The 14,015-nt window shown below is 46.0% G+C and overlaps 1 protein-coding gene across 4 annotated transcripts in view; it reads left to right on the top strand.

The window, feature by feature from the left end:
- LOC134207766 (cytosolic purine 5'-nucleotidase) overlaps positions 1-14,015 on the top strand; it is a 158,524-nt gene that overhangs the window by 137,168 nt on the left and 7,341 nt on the right. For all 4 annotated transcript variants that reach the window (XM_062683641.1, XM_062683640.1, XM_062683638.1 and 1 more), the window contains 4 exons: positions 10,911-11,198; positions 11,258-11,531; positions 11,601-12,302; positions 12,368-12,598. In XM_062683641.1, the coding sequence (XP_062539625.1) occupies positions 10,911-11,198; positions 11,258-11,531; positions 11,601-12,302; positions 12,368-12,598 (1,495 nt within the window). The remainder of the gene's footprint in view (positions 1-10,910; positions 11,199-11,257; positions 11,532-11,600; positions 12,303-12,367; positions 12,599-14,015) is intronic.

Here is a 14,015-nt window from a genome sequence, read left to right as displayed (position 1 = left end):
CAGGTGGATGAAGGAGTGGAGCTAACGATATTTCAGCGGCAGCTACGAGTACACACACGAAATGTGAAAAAGTACTACACTGAGTACATTGACGTTCATGACAAGATCATCTCGTTAGCACCAGACGAACAAGCGGAACTACACGAAGGGAAGCTTGTTGAGTTCGAACAGATCGATAATAACACCTTTGTGGTTATAGAAACGTTTCTCGATGCTCACACAAGGGTAGCTGTACCGCAGCCAGGAAGTCAGCTGAGGGGAGTGATTCCTCCTGGCCAACCACAATATGTGATTAGTCGTTGAAAGCGCCATTTCCCTCTTTCAATGGAAAATATGAAAACTGGCCGATGTTTAAATCAATGTTCTTTGATTTTTAATCTAATCTAATCTAATCTCATACTTGCGCAGCCAATACTTAAAAGCATCCTGGAAAATGACGGTTTCTAAATTCCGTCATTTTTCTTTTCATACGGCCAGGCCAACTACGCAGAGATGATTTCTAGATACTGAGCGATTTCAGAACTTGTAAACCCTTAAAGTTGATCCATAACATGAAATCGAGGGGAAAGGAAGAAAGCGTGGACCTCCCGTACCAAACGCTTCCAGTTAATATAAATAGTAATAAAATATTATATTAATGAATTTTTCGTTGGGAGCGAAGCTATTTAAAAGTTATGAAATGCTCCATTCGGCAAGTGATGGTTGACGTCGTGTTCAGAATAACTACGTTCACTATAAATAAGAAAAGAAGGAAATCATCATTAGTAGACGGTAACGTCAGCTTCTTTCCTCGGTGACAGATGTGATGACAATTCTGAAAATAAAAGAAGCACTAGCACAACATTAGAAGATTGGACACTTTAATTATACTCATGTTATTTTTGAAATGCTTTTCCAGACTGCTATCAGAAATCAAGGGGTGGTTTAATCCTTGATTCCAATTTAAGAAAAACATTACAGGGACATGAGTATTACTACTTGCGGTCGGGAAGCATCTAGGAAGTTGGAAAGAAGGATTAGTGTAGTATTTACTTAATAACTTACCGACAATTTCTTAAGCACTACAGAATTGGAAATTGGGGAAGATTTTCGTTGAGTCAGGATTTGCATGTAGCTGGCAATGTGACCGTGGTAGATCTTACCCCGTAACACACCGCGTAAAGGTGTCTACCCATTTACATCAATGTTCGTTGATTTGATGAGAAACTCACCAGATTCCGATGCTGTTAAACTTTTCCACCTGGAGAAAGCCCTTGTATGAGAAGCAGAGGGTATTTTGGACACCAAGACTATCCAGGACAATAATTATCATCAAACCTGGAGAATTCTTGAAGAGCGATATGAAAACAAGCGACGAATCATCGACATCCATATTGAAGGGATCTTGCAGCTTAAGAAAGTTTCGAAGAAATCATCGAAACAGCTCCGGGAGCTGATCAACGAATGTACGAGGCATATCAAAAACTTGCGGTTCCACGGGCGGGATCTCACGGGGGTGTCTGAGTTGATTGTGGTACACATTCTTGCTTCAGCCTTGGACAGCGAAACTCGCGAGCTGTGGGAAGGCACGATCGAGCACGGAGAGCTGCCTGTATACGAGGAAACAATGGATTTTTTGAAAAAGCGATGCCTTGTACTAGAACGGTGCGAGATGACCAAGCCAGTAATCCTAATATATGCAAAAGCGACAACAACGTGCCACAGCGTAGGAATGGTACGGTCGACGAAACAAGTGTTCCTACAACGAGTTCTTAGGCTTCCGATTATGAAGTGCAAATATTACTGTTGTTGGAGCCAACGCAGTGAAAACTCAAGCAAGAAAGGGAGTGATGGTTGAATTTTCGTCCAGGTAGGCGAACTACAGGGATCGTATTGAGTGTCTGATGTCAGATCGTCCAACCGGAACGATACCAGCAACAATAGTAAATGTGCATGAATGGAACATTCCTAGCAACATACAACTTGCCGATCCACATTTCTTTGAACCGAACGAAGTGGATCTCATCTTGGCGTCGAATTATGTCTGAAACTGGCTAACGGCACGACATCGCTGCGCGAAACAGATTTGGGATGGATTGTGACTGGTACGTTTGATCCTTACGCTCAGGTGAGTTAAACCATTTTGTTATCCAACGTTACGATGCGAGACACGCTGCAGGGTGCGATCTAAAAGTTTTGGACGATTGAAGAGGTAGGCGACTCATCGTCTTACTCTAACGAGGAAGAAGAAGTTGAAGCTCACTTTCGGAAGACAGCTCGTCGGGACAATACAGGTCGATTTGTCGTTCAAATGCCTTTCAAGGACACCGTCTGTGAGTTAGATGACAACCGAGATCAGGCGTTGAAATTGTTCTCCCAGCTTGAGAAGAGATTGTCATGTAACCAGGAATTGAAGCGATAATATACCGAATTCGTTGAAGAGTATGAGGCCCTTGGACACTGTCAGGAGATTCAAGAGCAGGATGACGTACCAGGTATGAAAAGGTATTACTTGCCGCACCACGCGGTATTGAAACCATCCAGTTCTACGACGAAGTTGAGGGTAGTGTTCAACGCCAGTTCCAAATCCGGTAAATATTCACTCAACGATGTACCGATGACCGGAACAGAGTGATTTATTCTCTATCCTCCTTCGGTTCCGTTGCTGGCAGAAGCCGGCTTCCCAATAAGAAAGTGGTGCTTCAATTCACAAGCGGTGATGAAGAATGTGTCTGAATAAGATCAAGAAAAATTAATAAGAATCAAAGAGTGTAGTGAAAGTGAAGCGACAATAGCGTTAGGTGTGTTATGGGACCCTCGAGAGCACAAATGGCTTTCTATTACCGAGTGCAAGGAAAAGGGTAAGAAACGAAAAGGCTTGTACATACTTTCAACGATCGCGAAATTGTTCGACCCACTAGGACTAGTGTCTCCGTGCGCATGGAATTGCCGGATGCTTCACATGCGGCGTATGGAGCTTGTATCTACATACGGTGCATCAAGGAGGATGGTTCAGCGACTGCGAGTTTGATGTGCGCCAAATCGAGAGTAGCGCCGCTAAGTGTTGTCACCATTCCGAGGATGGAGCTTCTCGCAGCGCTTCTGCTATCTCATCTCGTCAAAAAGATAATAATTACTGTCCAATTGACATTCTCAGCTATCGTATTGTTGTCGGATAGCCAAATAGTCTTGGCCTGGTTAAAGCGAGCCCCGGGCACTCTGGAAGCATTCGTCCGCAATCGTGTGGTCCAGATAAATAACATAACCGCCGGATCTACATGGAAGTACGTCAAAACTACCGAGCATCCGGCCGACATTGTATCGCGCGGGCAACAGCCATTACCGTTGAATAAGTTAAAGTAAGATGCTTTGTTGTGGCACGTTTTTGAGTTCTTGAATACAATCGGAGTACGTCGAAGAGGAGCCATCGCTGATTCCAGAAAGTGAAATTCCAGAGATGATAACAATTGTTGTAGCAGATACCATTTGCATTAACCAGATGTTACCGGTGTTTGGCAGATTCAGCGATTTTCGAAAATTGCAACGGAATTCGGAACTGCAGAAGCCCCATTACAGGCCAACCCAAAATCGTGTCGAATTATACTTCCTGAAATGAGAAAATCGTTGAAAACCATCGTTATGGTGCTCCGGACGATGGAGCTTCGTGCAGCTAAAAGTGGTGATTCATTCAAGAAAATTACAGCCCTGAACCCTTTCCTTGACAGTGACAACTTGTTGAGGGTTGGGGGACGTTTGGAGAATGCAAATCTCCCGTTCGAAACCAAGCACCATCGGATAATGTCTCCACATCCAGTGACAGATGCCCTTATCCGAACGCTGCATGTCGAAAATATGCATGTTGGTCCAACCGGTCCAACTTGCAACAGTTCGACGTCAATTTTGGTTACTCCGTGCCTGATCTGCTGTTCGAAAGGTTCGACGGTGCTTGAACTGCTTTCGAGTCAAGCCGTCAAAGATCCAATAATTAATGGGCAATCTACTAGAGGAACGAGTCAACGTTGCTGCGCCATTCGAGTACACCGGTGTCGACTACGCCGGCCCTGTAACAGTGAAGCAAGGGAAATACAGATCAAAACTGGTCAAAGGTTATATAGCAGTTTTCGTTTGTATGGTGACAAAAATATACATCTGGAACTGGTATCTGAGCTTACTACAGAAGCGTTTCTTGCTGCGTTGGAGCGCTTCATGAACCGGCGTGGAATTGTACGAAAAATGTTCTCTGATAATGGAACAAATTTCGTCGGGGCATCACACGAGCTACATGAATTGTACCGACAACTCCAAGGGGACATACATCGTCTAGGCATTAACAATTTATTGGTACCAAAGGAGATTGCATGACATTTTATCCCTCCTCGAGCACCTAACTTTGGTGGCTTGTAATAGGCTGGGATAAAAAGCAAAAAGTTTCACCTGAAGAGCACGGTGTCTCTATGGGGAAATATTATTTTTCAAAAATCAGTACCTCTGAAACACCCACCACGCAAAAGTATATGATCTCCTCTTTTATATGGTGGGTAAATTACAATGTTCTATCGGCGGTTCTAGAACAATTTTTATTTTTTTTCATTATTTTTTGTGCAAACTCTATAGAAATCTCAATTGATAGCCGATTTAACCCACCTAAAAATGTATGGAAAAATGTCCGCCGATAAAACATTTTAAAAATGCACCTACGTGAAAGGAGAAAGCCTATACTTATTGTTCTGAATTTGAGGAGTTTGTAACTGCCTTGACACACGTGGAGGCTATCTTGAATTCGCGTCCAGTCTTACCGATCCAATGCCAATAACGCCAGGCCACTTGCATATTGGCAGACCCTTGCAGAGTACTCCGAAGCCATCTTGCCTGGATGTACCAAAGAATCGGTTGTCCCGCTGGCGAAACCTGGACCAACTGAACGAACATTTTTGGGGCCGTTGGTCACGGCAGTAGTTGACAACGCTTCAGACCCGTGGAAAGTGGACTTCGAAAACCAGTAACGTGCTACCGGGAATTGTTGTGCTTCTGATTGAGGACAATCTTCCACCGCAAACCTGGAAATTGGGGATTATTACGAAGGCTTACCCAGGAAAGGATTCTCTTGTTCGAGTGGTGGAAATCTGGACTTCTTCCGAGAACTTCAGACTAGACCTGTGCGCCGCCGACACTTATTGAGGTACGCCGACGCCGGTCAAGGTGTCGGCGGCGCGCCATACGCCGGGTGGCTCCACGCCGCCGAATTTCGTACTTCACGCTAATGATTGGCCAACACAAAAATCACAGTATGCAGTGCGTTTGGATCTGCCGAACCAAGGCAACCTATCAGGCATAATTTAAATAGGGGAATATACGGCTTTGGCAGGTTTTGTTCTATTATTGGCAGGGGGTTTTTGTCGACCGAATTTTATGAACAATATTATTTGATATGCAAAGAATGTTTGGGCCAAATTTGAGCATAATCAGTCATAAAAAACCCCCCTGACAATAATAGAACAAAACCTGCCAAAGCCGTCATTACCCCTAGCTATTATACCTTTAGCAGATTTGTTTGCTTTTATTTCTGTCACTTTTACCCGCATTGGCGTGTTAGATCATCCAAGATCTTCTTGGCTACAGAATGCAATAATGGTAACTTGGCTTCTGAAGCTGGACCACGATGGGGTACGTGACCCACCAAATTGAACATTTTTCTCACTCTCCTTGTACTTAAATAGACAGAATTGTTCTAAAAATAACGGTTTGGATTTATTTTGATAAAAAAAATCCCAAAGAAATTTCTTGGTTTTCCTGAAATAATATCCGAAGAAAGTCCTGGAGGAAGTTCTGAAAGAATGCCTGAAGAAAATTCTTAGAGTCTTGAGGAATTTCTGAATTTATCTCCGCCTGGAAGATTTTCTGAAGGAATTCCTGGAAATGAAAAACAAAATTAATTCTTAGAATTCCTTTCTCGAATTTTCTGAGGAATATCTTGAGGAATTTCCACACGAATTCCTGGATTTATATCCGAAGTACTTTCCAATGAACTCATGTGCTGTGATGCGGAAATGTCCTAGTGGATGATGTAGTGCACACTGTGGAGATTATTATGATTATTAGATTATTATATGCACATTGTGGAGATACAAGCTATAGCTATTAGGATTTTGCCCCCATAAGTCTGACTGTAGCTAGCAATCCTATCGCACATTCCTTGATGAAGGAAACCCATCCTCGTCCTGTCCGACTCAGCCAGTGTCATTTCCGCACTCCAGAGCGACGAGCATAAGCACCCCTGGATCCAAAGCATCTTAACGAACATGTTCCCGAACACGACCTTCGCTTGGGTTCTGGAGCTCTGCTGCAGAGTGCCTGGGAACATCACGGCAGATCTCCTTGCCGGAGACGGATATCAGGGCCAGCGTTTTAGGCCATCCGTCCCGTTGGGTGACGTAAAAACCTAGATAAGGAAAGCTGTACGAGAAAACTGGGAAATTTCCTGGATTGCCATAACTTCCGGATACCTTCGAAAAATTAAGGGGACCACATCGGTATGGACAGAGCTATCCAACCTCAAAGACCAGCAAATCACCTTCCGGCTTCGAACCGGACACACGCGGCTCTCGCATAACTTTGACGGGAGCCCTTTTCATACAACCCGCGACGTCTGTGATGTTCGCAACATCGTGGAACATTATGTCTGTCGATGCCCCAAATATCAGGCTCTCAGGGATGCACGCTACTAGCACCGCCGCACTCATCTCTTTCGTAAAAGATGGGGCCAATACAAACTAATTTAACGGCTTTACTGGGACCCCGAGATCAATCTTGGGAGCAAGTTCCCACAACTCGAGACTTTCGGGCATTTCATGGTTACTTTCAGGCTTCCTCCATTTTCTCAAAGTTACGTGCCGTAATATCTATGTCGTCGGCGAAGCCAAAGGACGGACTTATTGAAAATTGTAACACTCGTGTTAATCCCTGCTCTTCGTATTACCCCTTCCAAAACGATGTTGAATAGCAGACACGAAAGACCATCACCTTGCCGTAACCCTCTGTGGGTTTCGAAGGGACTCGAGAATGCCCCTGAAACCCGATCCATCGTCGTTTTGATCAACCGTGTCAGTTTATCCGGAAAACCGTGTTCGTGCATTAGCTGCCATAGATGGTCTCGATCGATTGTATCATATGCGGCTTTGAAGTCGATGAATAGATGATGTGTGGGCACGTTGTATTCGCGGCATTTCTGCAGTACTTGGCGAATGGCGAACACCTGGTCCGTGGTGGAGCGTTCGCCCATAAAACCCGCCTGGTACTGCCCCACGAACTCCCTTGCAGTTGGTGCTAGTCGACGGCATAAAATATGGGAGAGTACCTTGTAGGCGACGTTCAGCAATGTGATTGCGCGGTAGTTGCTACAATCCAGCTTATCGCCCTTTTTGTAGATGGGATACACGACACCTTTCATGCACTCCTGCGGCAAAACTTCCTCCTCCCAAATTTTGGTAATGACCCAGTGCAGCGCTCTAGCCAGTGCCTCACCACCGTGTTTAAATAGTTCTCCTGGTAGTTGGTCAACCCCAGCGGCTTTGTTGTTCTTCAGCCGGCCAATCTCCTCCTGGATTTCCTGGAGATCCGGAGCCGGTAGAATTATGGTCTGCACGCGTTCTCCCAGGTCCATCACCATACCGCCATCTTCGTCTGCCACATCGCCATTCAGGTGCTCTTCGTAGTGCTGCCGCCACCTTTGGATCACCTCACGCTCGTTCGTAAGAAGGTTCCCGTTTATGTCCTTACACGTATCAGGCTGTGGCACGTGGCCCTTACGTGAACGGTTCAACTTCTCATAGAACTTTCGTGTGTTATTAGTGCGGTACAGTTGCTCCGTCTCTTCACGGTCTCGATCTTCCTGCTGACGCTTTTTCCTCCGGAAAATCGAGTTTTGTTTGTTCCGCGCCTGTATATATCGTGCCTCGTTCGCCCTCGTACGGTGTTGCAGCAATCTCGCCCATGCTGCATTCTTCTCTTCTACTAACTGCTCCGTTCGCCGTCATACCAGTCGTTTCTCTTATCCGGAGCCACCGTGCCTAGTGCAGCGGTTGCGGTGCTTCCAATGGCGGATCGAATATCTCTCCAGCCATCTTCAAGAGATGCTGCGCCTAGCTGCTCCTCCGTTGGGAGTGCCACTTCCAGCTGCTGCGCGTAGTCTTGGGCTAGTCTACCGTCTTGTAGACGCCCAATGTTAATCCGCGGCGGACGACTCCGACGCGTGTTGATCACCGTCGAGTTTTGAGCGCAGGCATACTGCAACGAGGTAGTGGTCGGATTCAATATTCGCACTGCGGTAAGTGCGGACGTTCGTGATGTCGGAGAAGAATTGACCGTCGATTAGAACGTGGTCGATTTGGTTTTCCGTTTCTTGGTTAGGTAATCTCCATGTGGCCTTGTGGATATTTTTGCGGGGAAACAAGGTGCTTCGAACTACCATTCCGCGGGAGGCTGCGAAGTTTATGCATCGTTGGCCGTTGTCATTCGATACGGTGTGCAGACTATCCAATCCGATGACCGTTCTATACATTTCCTCCCTTCCTACCTGTGCGTTCATGTCACCGATGACGATTTTGACGTCCCGCAGTCGGGTCTCCCTTCGTGTGGGCAGTGCACGTTGATGATGCTATAGTTGAAGAAACGGCCTTTAATCCTCAGCTTGCACATCCTTGCGTTGATTGGCAGCACTATGAAGCCGGTTCCCAGCTCGTTGGTGGTGCCACAGCTTTGGTAGAAGGTAGCCGCTCGATGCCCGCTTTTCCACACTTTCTGCCCTGTCCAGCAAATCTCCTGCAGCGCCACGACGTCGAAGTTGCGGGGATGTAATTCATCGTAGATCATCCTGTCGCAACCTGCGAAACCCAGCGACTTGCAGTTCCATGTTCCAAGCTTCCAATCGTGATCCTGTATTCGTCGCCTAGGTCTTTGCCGATTGTATCGAGTCGTATTATCTTCTATATCGTTCGTAATAGTTGTTTTTAAAGGCGGCTTATTGGGCCTGCGCAAACCTCCTGTCTCGTCGGAGGGCCGTCGTGTCAGGGCTGTTTAGCGTCCCACCTAATACCAGCACTTGAGCTTGTGCGCTTTGAGCGGCACACGGTCGCTTTGGCGGAGCCTACTTGCGGATTCATGCAGCTTTTTATAGAGGTTTAACAGATCCCACTGTCAAACCCCACCACATCCTAGGCAGGCGCCACAACTCGCAGATGGCCTGGGGAGGGATCTTCAAGCCCTTGGACATAGTACCTGCTGCCCCCCAAGCCCCAAGGCATGTATACGAATAGATGTCTTTAAGAATTTCTGTTAGAAGCAAAAAAAAAATCCATTATTCATTATCGATCCCTTTTTACGATTTGAAAGGAGAAAAATATAACGACAGATTAAGGGATTCCAACCGACGATTGGCACACAAATCTGCTATTCCAGATTGATAAGATTCAATCAAAAAGTTCCTTCCGTCCGTAAAGCCAAACTTACACAAACAAGATTTTCAATTCGGATCACGTTTTCTCTTATATTTTCCGACCGATACCTACAAGCTCTCGCCTTTCGCAAACAAATGATTCCCGTTCGGCCCGGAGTGTATTATCTGAGGGAATTCACTGTGGACTTTTTTGCTCATTCTTGTATAGCCTCAACAAATCCAAATCTGAACAAATATGTTTTGGCTTTATTGTTTTCGGTGCGTGTTAATTTATTGCACCCGGTAGCTGAAAGTATGTTTCATGCAATGAAAGGACTATTTCTGTTTATGAAATCATTGAATTCACCTTCTGTTGTAAAAAAAATAATAAGTTAAGGCTTATTGGGGTTCGAGTTGGTTCTATTGTTTAACCTTCAGCGGGTTTGAAAAAGTATTTTTTTAGCAAATTTAGATTCGGTTTAGACTTGGAACATATTTTAATTGAATTGTCATAATTAAGAGCGCACTTTTAAAGAGCTCTTTTTTTTCTTTTTTTTTATTGTCTTTATTAGGGAGACTTTCAGCCCGAAGCTGGCTCGTCTCCGAGATCAAGAGCTGGTCGATAAACCAAGCTATTTGCTTGAAACGCTGCACACTGGGGATTTTCAAAAGCAAAAGACTCGAAATTCAATTACTCCAGCTGACGCTGCAAAATTTTCAGAAAGTAGATGTTTCCTGAAGGAAAAACGTGTGATAAATCGATTGCGAGGGGTTTCGTGCTGGTCAGACCACTTTGAAGTGCCCATTTTGCCCAAATTCCCTTGAAATCACAATATTTCTACTATGCCTCGAACTGACGCTGATATTTTTTCAATAATTATAAGTTTCCTGAAGGAAAAACGTGTGATAAATCGATTGCGAGGGGTTTCGTGCTGGTCAGACAACTTTGAAGTGCCCATTTTGCCCAAATTCCCCTAAAAATCACAACATTTCTACTATGCCTCGAACTGACGCTGATATTTTTTCAATAATTTTAAGTTTCCTGAAGGGAAAAAGTGTGATAAATCGAATGCGAGAGGTTTCGTGCTGGTCAGACAACTTTGAAGTGCCCATTTTGCCCTAATTCCCTTGAAATCACAATATTTCTGCTACGCCTCAAACTTTCGCTGATATTCTTTAAATAATTATAAGTTTCATGAAGGAAAAAAGAGTGATAAATCAATTGCGAGGGGTTCCGTGCTGGTCAGATCACTTTGAAGTGCCCATTTTTCCCAAATTCCCCTAAAAATCACAATATTTTTACTGTGCCTCGAACTGACGCTGATATTTTTTCAATGATTATAAGTTTCCTTAAGGGAAAACGTGTGATAAATCGATTTCCAGTGGTTTCGTGCTGGTCAGATCACTTTAAAGTGCCCATTTTGCCCAGATTCCCCTCAAAATCACAATATTTTTTACTATGCCTCGAACTGGCGCTGACTTCTTTTTTCTTCTTCAACAGAATTTTCGTGAACCGCTCACTCCACCTGGAGAATATCAAGTTCTATGGCTTCGACATGGACTACACCATCGCTGAGTACAAATCCCCACAGTACGAACAGTTGGGCTTCAACCTGGTCAAGGAACGCCTCGTGACGCTGGGCTATCCCGTGGAAATCCTCCAGTTTGAGTACGATCCTTCGTTCCCGGTACGTGGCCTGTGGTTCGACAGCCTCTACGGCAACCTGCTGAAGGTAGACGCGTACGGCAACATCCTGGTTTGTGTCCACGGATTTGAGTTCTTGAAACAGTCAGTATTTCACGACGATCCATCTCTGAACGATTAATGTAGCATTCATTTAATTCTAGTTCCCAAGTGTACGAGCTGTACCCGAACAAATTCCTCCAGCTGGACGAGAGCCGAGTGTACGTACTAAATACGCTGTTCAACCTGCCGGAGACGTATCTGCTGGCCTGCTTGGTGGACTTCTTCACCAATTCGCCGCAGTACGCGGAGCAGGTGGACAAAACCGGCGTCAAGTACGGCGAACTGTTCATGTCTTTCCGATCAATTTTCCAGGACGTGCGTGGAGCCGTCGATTGGGTGCACATCTACGGGGACCTGAAAAAGAAGACTTTGGAGGTCAGTTCATATTTTTTTTGTGAATGCCGATCTTTGAACAATTCTCAAATATTTTTGTTTTTTTTTCAGAATCTCGACGAATACGTCAAGAAGGACGAACGGCTGCCGATGGTCCTGTCTCGGATTCGCGAATCCGGAGCCAAGCTGTTCCTGTTGACGAACAGTGACTACAAATTCACCGACCGCATTATGACCTTCCTGTTCGACTTCCCGCACGGAGCCAAGCCGGAGGAACCCCACCGGGACTGGAAGACCTACTTCGACACCATCGTGGTGGACGCTCGGAAGCCATTGTTCTTCGGCGAGGGAACCATTCTGCGACAGGTGGACACAACGACGGGTGCTTTGAGGGTGGGAACTCACATGGGACCGCTGCAGGTGAATCAGGTCTACTCCGGGGGCTCGTGCGACGTGTTCACCAAACTGATCGGAGCCAAAGGTAAGGACGTCCTGTACGTGGGAGATCACATCTTCGGTGATATTCTGAAGAGCAAAAAAATCCGCGGATGGCGCACGTTCCTGATCATTCCGGAGCTGGTGCAGGAGCTGCACGTGTGGACTGACAAGTGCCAATTATTTGCCGAGTTGCAGCGATTGGACGTCAAGCTGGGAGATCTGTACAAAAATCTGGACTCTAGCGCCAAAGAAAAGCCTGACATTTCGTCGGTCCGGACGGCAATCCGCGACGTGACGCACAAGATGGACCTGGCCTATGGTATGATGGGTTCGCTGTTCCGATCAGGATCGCGACAGACCTTCTTCTCTAGTCAGGTTTGTAGAATCATTGATTGAAATACAAGTTTTAGCAAGTGTGACCTGATCTTTCTGCGTTTTAGGTCGTCAGATACGCCGATCTGTACGCGGCCACCATCCTGAACCTGATGTACTACCCGTTCTCGTACATGTTCCGAGCGCCGGCTATGCTGCTGCCGCACGAGTCAACGGTGGCTCATGAGCAGCGATTCACGCTGGACGCGCCGATGATTCAGAGGACCCGATCGAGGAACCCGGGAACACCAAACGATCAGCAAGCCACCGGGGTCGAAGAGGTCTCCAAAGAAGTCAGTGTAAGTTGTCCTGAATTGGAATACAAAGATTGGTCTCCATTTACCGTAGGTGTGATTTTGAGTTCTTCATTGAATTCAGTAAATTTCTTACTATAATATAAACCGCTTAAGCAATCCAATCGGGAATTTATATGCAATTCATCTAGGATTCCGTCCTTATGAAGTCTTTTGAAATACCACCAACGATTCCTTTACAGCATTTCAAAAAATATTCTTTCCAGAATTCTGTTAGCAGTTTCATTCAAACCCATGGGGTTGGGAATCTCTTTCACGATTCCGTTGATAATACCTTACAAGAGTTTGTTGGGCATCTCTTTCTGAATGTCGTTAGCATTCATTCATGAATTTCTCACAAGATTCCTCAGAGATTCTGGCAGTATTTCGGCATCAATTATTGCCCAGATGCAATAAGGAATCCAAGCAGGATTCCTTCCGGAATCCGAGTAGGATTCCATCCGGAATCCGAGCAGGATTCCATCCGGAATCCGAGAACGATTCCATCCGGAATCCGAGTAAGATTCAGTCCGGAATCCGAGAAAGATTCCATCCGGAATCTGAGTAAGATTGCATCCGGAATCGGACTAGGATTGGATTCCATCCGGAATCCGAGTAGGATTCCATCCGGAATCCGAGTAGGATTCCATCCGGAATCCGAGTAGGATTCCATCCGGAATCCGAGTAGGATTCCATCCGGAATCCGAGTAGGATTCCATCCGGAATCCGAGTAGGATTCCATCCGGAATCCGAGTAGGATTCCATCCGGAATCCGAGTAGGATTCCATCCGGAATCCGAGTGGGGTAGGATTCCATCCGGAATCGAGTAGGATTCCATCCGGAATCTGAGTAGGATTCCATCCGGAATCTGAGTAGGATTCCATCCGGAATCTGAGTAGGATTCCATCCGGAATCGAGTAGGATTCCATCCGGAATCTGAGTAGGATTCCATCCGGAATCCGAGTAGGATTCCATCCGGAATCGAGTAGGATTCCATCCGGAATCGAGCAGGATTCCATCCGGAATCGAGCAGGATTCCATCCGGAATCGAGCAGGATTCCATCCGGAATCGAGCAGGATTCCATCCGGAATCGAGCAGGATTCCATCCGAAATCGAGCAGGATTCCATCCGGAATCGAGCAGGATTCCATCCGGAATCGAGCAGGATTCCATCCGGAATCTGAGTAGGATTCCATCCGGAATCGAGCAGGATTCCATCCGGAATCGAGCAGGATTCCATCCGGAATCGAGCAGGATTCCATCCGGAATCCGAGCAGGACTCCATCCGGAATCCGAGCAGGATTCCATCCGGATTCCGAGCAGGATTCCATCCGGAATTCGAGCAGGATTCCATCCGGAATCCGAGCAGGATTCCATCCGGAATCTGAGCAGGATTCCATCAGGAATCCGAACAGGATTCCAT

The sequence above is a fragment of the Armigeres subalbatus genome, chromosome 1, assembly GCF_024139115.2.
Source record: "Armigeres subalbatus isolate Guangzhou_Male chromosome 1, GZ_Asu_2, whole genome shotgun sequence".
NCBI lineage: Eukaryota > Metazoa > Arthropoda > Insecta > Diptera > Culicidae > Armigeres > Armigeres subalbatus.
Note: the sequence above shows the minus strand (reverse complement) of the source record. Positions and strands in the feature narration are given on the sequence as shown.